At 43.7% G+C, this 4139-nt stretch overlaps 1 protein-coding gene across 1 annotated transcript; it reads right to left on the bottom strand.

The window, feature by feature from the left end:
* Window positions 1-413: 413 nt before the first annotated feature.
* On the bottom strand, window positions 414-3033 carry LOC129825568 (protein c-Fos-like). Its single transcript, XM_055885755.1, has 3 exons — window positions 2728-3033; window positions 1989-2204; window positions 414-1816 (listed from the first exon to the last, which is right to left on the bottom strand). The coding sequence occupies exons 1-3, from the start codon at window positions 2860-2862 to the stop codon at window positions 1058-1060; spliced, it is 1110 nt and encodes a 369-aa protein (XP_055741730.1). The 5' UTR covers window positions 2863-3033; the 3' UTR covers window positions 414-1057.
* Window positions 3034-4139: the final 1106 nt, after the last annotated feature.

Raw genomic sequence — 4139 nt, 5'->3', positions numbered from 1 at the left:
CCCAGTGAAGAAAGAAAAAAACGGGTAAGCACGCACTGACGTCAGAGCGCTCTGACGTTGAGTCGACCTTGGCAACAGAGCGATGGAACATTAAATAGACAACGCATGGAGATCCTGGAGAGGTGTAGACTGGCCAATCCCTCAGAGCCTGGTTCCTCTCTAGGTTTTTTCCTAGCCACCGCGCTTCTACAGCTGTATTGCCTGCCGTTTGGGTTTTAGGCTGGGTTTCTGTATAGCACTTTGTGACATCTGCTTATGTAAAAAGGGCTTTCTAAAGTAATTGCCATCTTTTTATGGTCCAATTTTAGACAATTGTGTAAATGCCCCTATAGAACAATGATTTGATTTTCTATATAAAGTATTTCAGTGCAAATTGTGTGTTTATTTAGACAATGGTGGAAGAAGCAAAGAGATCTTTTTAAATATTTCATTTTTATTTGTTACAAGGTTTGCAAAGGTCGTTTGCTTTGTAGTTCATTTAAATTAAAAAAAATAAAAACACATTTACATTTCATAAATTAAATACTAACGTTTTCACAGAAAACTCTCATACTAAGATATAGACCACACAGACCATGGTTAGAGAAGCTCATCATGTTTTTGTTTTTTTATATATCACAAACAAGTTCACATTCCAGCAACCAGAAAACAAACTGGTCAAGATAACTATATTGCACTGAAGAACAAGTCAACAACTTTGTTATCTAGTGCCATAAAATCAATATACGGTTTGTAAACCCAAACTATTATGTGTTATAAGTTAAACATGCTTTAACTTGCTACATTAGTTGAAAGAGGCAAGTAATAACCTATTATAGTCGAGAAAACTTGGTAAACAAATCAAATACGTTGCTTCCTGGTCGTGTGTCCAAGTCCATAGCCCTGCGATCATTCTGCACATCTAACACTGTACACGAAGTGCCAAATGTGCTCTAGAGGAAGTCGTGTTGTGTGGAAGAAGGGAGGGGGGGGGGGTCCCCAAGTGCACTGCTTTTGACCAGAGCCCTAAGCAGTGCACTATATAGGGAACCATTTGGGACTCAACTTGAAATTCTCCTCACAGGGCTAGGAGGGTAGGGGAGCTGAGGGAATCAGAGGACTGGTCATTGCTGGTGCTGCCTCTCCGGTGGGCTACACCACAGGTAGGGAAAGACTCAGCCTCTGGGTAGGTAAAGACGAATGAAGACTTATAGGTAGTGCAGGATGGGGTACAGGTGACCACAGGGGTGCACAGGGGCTCAAAGTCATTATTGGCTGTACTGTAGAGAGGCTCCCAGTCCTGGGTGTACAGGGAGCTGGTCAGATCGACCTCGGGCACCGACCGGGCCGTCTCCATCTCCGTCTTGGCGAGGAGAGACAGGGACTCCAGACAGGCTGTGTCCAGGTCGGCCATCTTGACGTCGGAGACGGAGATGGAGGCAGTGGACAGGAAGGGACTGCTGGAGAATATGGAGGCAGAGGTTGAGAGGGTGGAGGTGAGGGGAGTGGCGGAGCAGGTGGAGCTGGATACCATGCGCCGAGGTGGGGACAGCTGGATGGAGACCCCATGGGAGGGAGAGATGGAGGGGAAAGTTATGTCCATATCAGAGGGGATCTTGCAGATGGGCTGGTGGGCTGCCAAGATGAACTCTAGCTTCTCCTTCTCTTTGAGCAGGTTGGCGATGTCGTTCTGGAGAGCGGACTTCTCTTCCTCCAGCTCGTCAGTTTCGCCCTGCAGAGTGTCGGTGAGTTCCTTCCTCCTGTTGCGGCATTTAGCTGCTGCCTGCTTATTCCTCTCTCTACGGACTCGCTTCTTCTCCTCCTCCTCAGGCGAAAGCTATAGAAGAAAAAATTAAGAAAATTAAGTCCCTGCAGTTCTCCAATTTAATGCAAATGTCATCATTAAACCCTACATGCACGGTTTTCCATATTCAAAATGAAAGCAGTGTACATAAATTGTTGCAACACTAGTCCCATAGACCAGCTTTAAGATCAGTAAGGAGAATTACCTGTTCCATTTTGCCTCTGCGCCCAGAGCTGTAGCCCTTGTTCCTCATGGCTCTAGTGTATGTTGGGGGGCTGGCGCTGTAGGGATGGGCTCTGTGAGAAGGTGCCACAGAGGATAGTGGCTGGACCAACCACTGCAGGTCTGGGCTGGCAGAGATGGCTGTAACAGTAGGGATGAAGGATGGACCACTGGACACTGAATTTGGGTCTGTGAAGTCCTGTTGCAGAAGGAGGGTAAAAATCAGTCAGTACAGTAGAATGTATATAGACAAGAGGGTCAACTACCAAGGAGGGTGGGCGATGCTGCTGAAGCAATGCATAAGCATCATTTCACTCATGCATATGAATGAAGCCAGTTGGTTGGTCGGTCTATTAAAAGCCATAGTGTTCATAAATATCCCTAGTGATGTAGACTATGACGCTCAACCTCTCTGGAGTTTCCTCGCTGCTTGTTAAATGAATGAACTACAGGCGCGTGTAGTCAGTGCTCTGTTGCAGAGCAAAACAGTGATACTTTAGAAGCGTCTAGCTTTATATGCTTCAACATCTACCATGCACATTCATGCACTGTTATAACATGTTAAAGTTTAAGATACGACATTAATAAAGGTTTAGCTGCATACGGTATCGCTGGAATTGCATGGTTTATAATCCACCATTACTACGTGGTTATTACACTTATAAAAACAGGTATTTAATGAAATTGTAAAGGCAATGCGCCACATTGATTGATGTATATACCTGAGATTGGGGAGAACCCATGCTGGAGTAAGATCCCTCAGGAGAGTTGAAAGTAACCAGCCTGTCCCCGGATGGAGAAGCTGTACTACAGCGAGAAGAAGAGTCACAATCGGTGTTGAAAGCGGAGTACATCATCGTTTCAGGAGATCACGAAGAAACTCGATAAAATTCCAAATCAAGTGAAACGAAAGTAAGCTTCGGCTACAGCTGTCAAAGTCAAGTGATCCTTTTGGCAGGTTAGCTGATGTCTCTTTCGTTTGTTGCAGTATCTCTCTTCTGCTGCGGGAAGTTTGACTACCGACTCTGACAGTTCGCATGGTTTTTATAGGCTTGCTAACCGTCTGGCAAGGAAATAATCGTGACGTAGGATGGGACGTACCTTCCTTGAATGGGTGAGGAGCACAACATAACAACGGTTTATGAACATACTAAACACAAATTATGAGACTTGTAACACATTTTTAACTATCGAATAAATTAATTGTGTGCTTAAAAGGGCTTTTATTGTGTGTTTATTGGCATAAGATAAAAAGTTAGAACTTCTAAGTTCCATTTCCCAAGAAATGGAACGTTCCAGAAGGAGATCCCGTCAACGTAATTTACCTTATATGGTGCATCCTGTTAAATGGGCGGGCCCTGCTGGGAAACGCAGAACTATTGAAGATGGGAAGGTTGAAGACGATGAAGTAATTCCATACAGAAGCGTCCGAAAAGAAACTAATTCATAGGACCAGTTCCATTGATAACTACAGCGCCGTTGCTAACTAGCGACGCTGGTCCCATGAATTGCAAAGAGTTCTGGGATATTAGAATCCTCCTGTTTTAACCTGTATATTTTGAACCTAGACAGGAACATGACGTTAAGGAAAGACAACACAGCTGTTGTGAAAGCTGGAATATGGGATACTAATGGTCAGCTATGGCAGAATACAACAAAGTAAAGCTATTTAAGGTTAACCATATTTATAGTTACTTTCAACAACAATGCTATAGTTTCTATAGGATTTAATGCTGTGTTATTTGTGTTTTACCAGAGGACCCATATTGTCCCATGGTGTTGATGTGGAATATAGGCTAATTCTCCTATCCAGGTTAGTTTCACAGCCTATAGGCCCTATGCCTATTTTAAATACCAATGTGGTGCACACGTTAGTCCTAATCTAGACCCCAGAATTATTGATGATAAGGGATATAAGGCAGGTAGCCTAGAGCGTTGGGCAAGTAACCGAAAGGTTGCTGGATCGAATCCCCGAGCTGACAAGGTAAAAATCTGTCGTTCTGCCTCTGAACAAGGCAGTTAACCCACTCTTCCCCGTCATTGAAAATAGTAATTTGTTCTTAACTGGCTTGCCTAGTTAAAGAAAGGTTAAATTATTTATATATATCTATATATATATATATACGCAACTTCC

The sequence above is a fragment of the Salvelinus fontinalis genome, chromosome 27, assembly GCF_029448725.1.
Source record: "Salvelinus fontinalis isolate EN_2023a chromosome 27, ASM2944872v1, whole genome shotgun sequence".
NCBI classification, from domain to species: domain Eukaryota; kingdom Metazoa; phylum Chordata; class Actinopteri; order Salmoniformes; family Salmonidae; genus Salvelinus; species Salvelinus fontinalis.
This window is presented reverse-complemented; position numbering and strand designations above follow the sequence as displayed.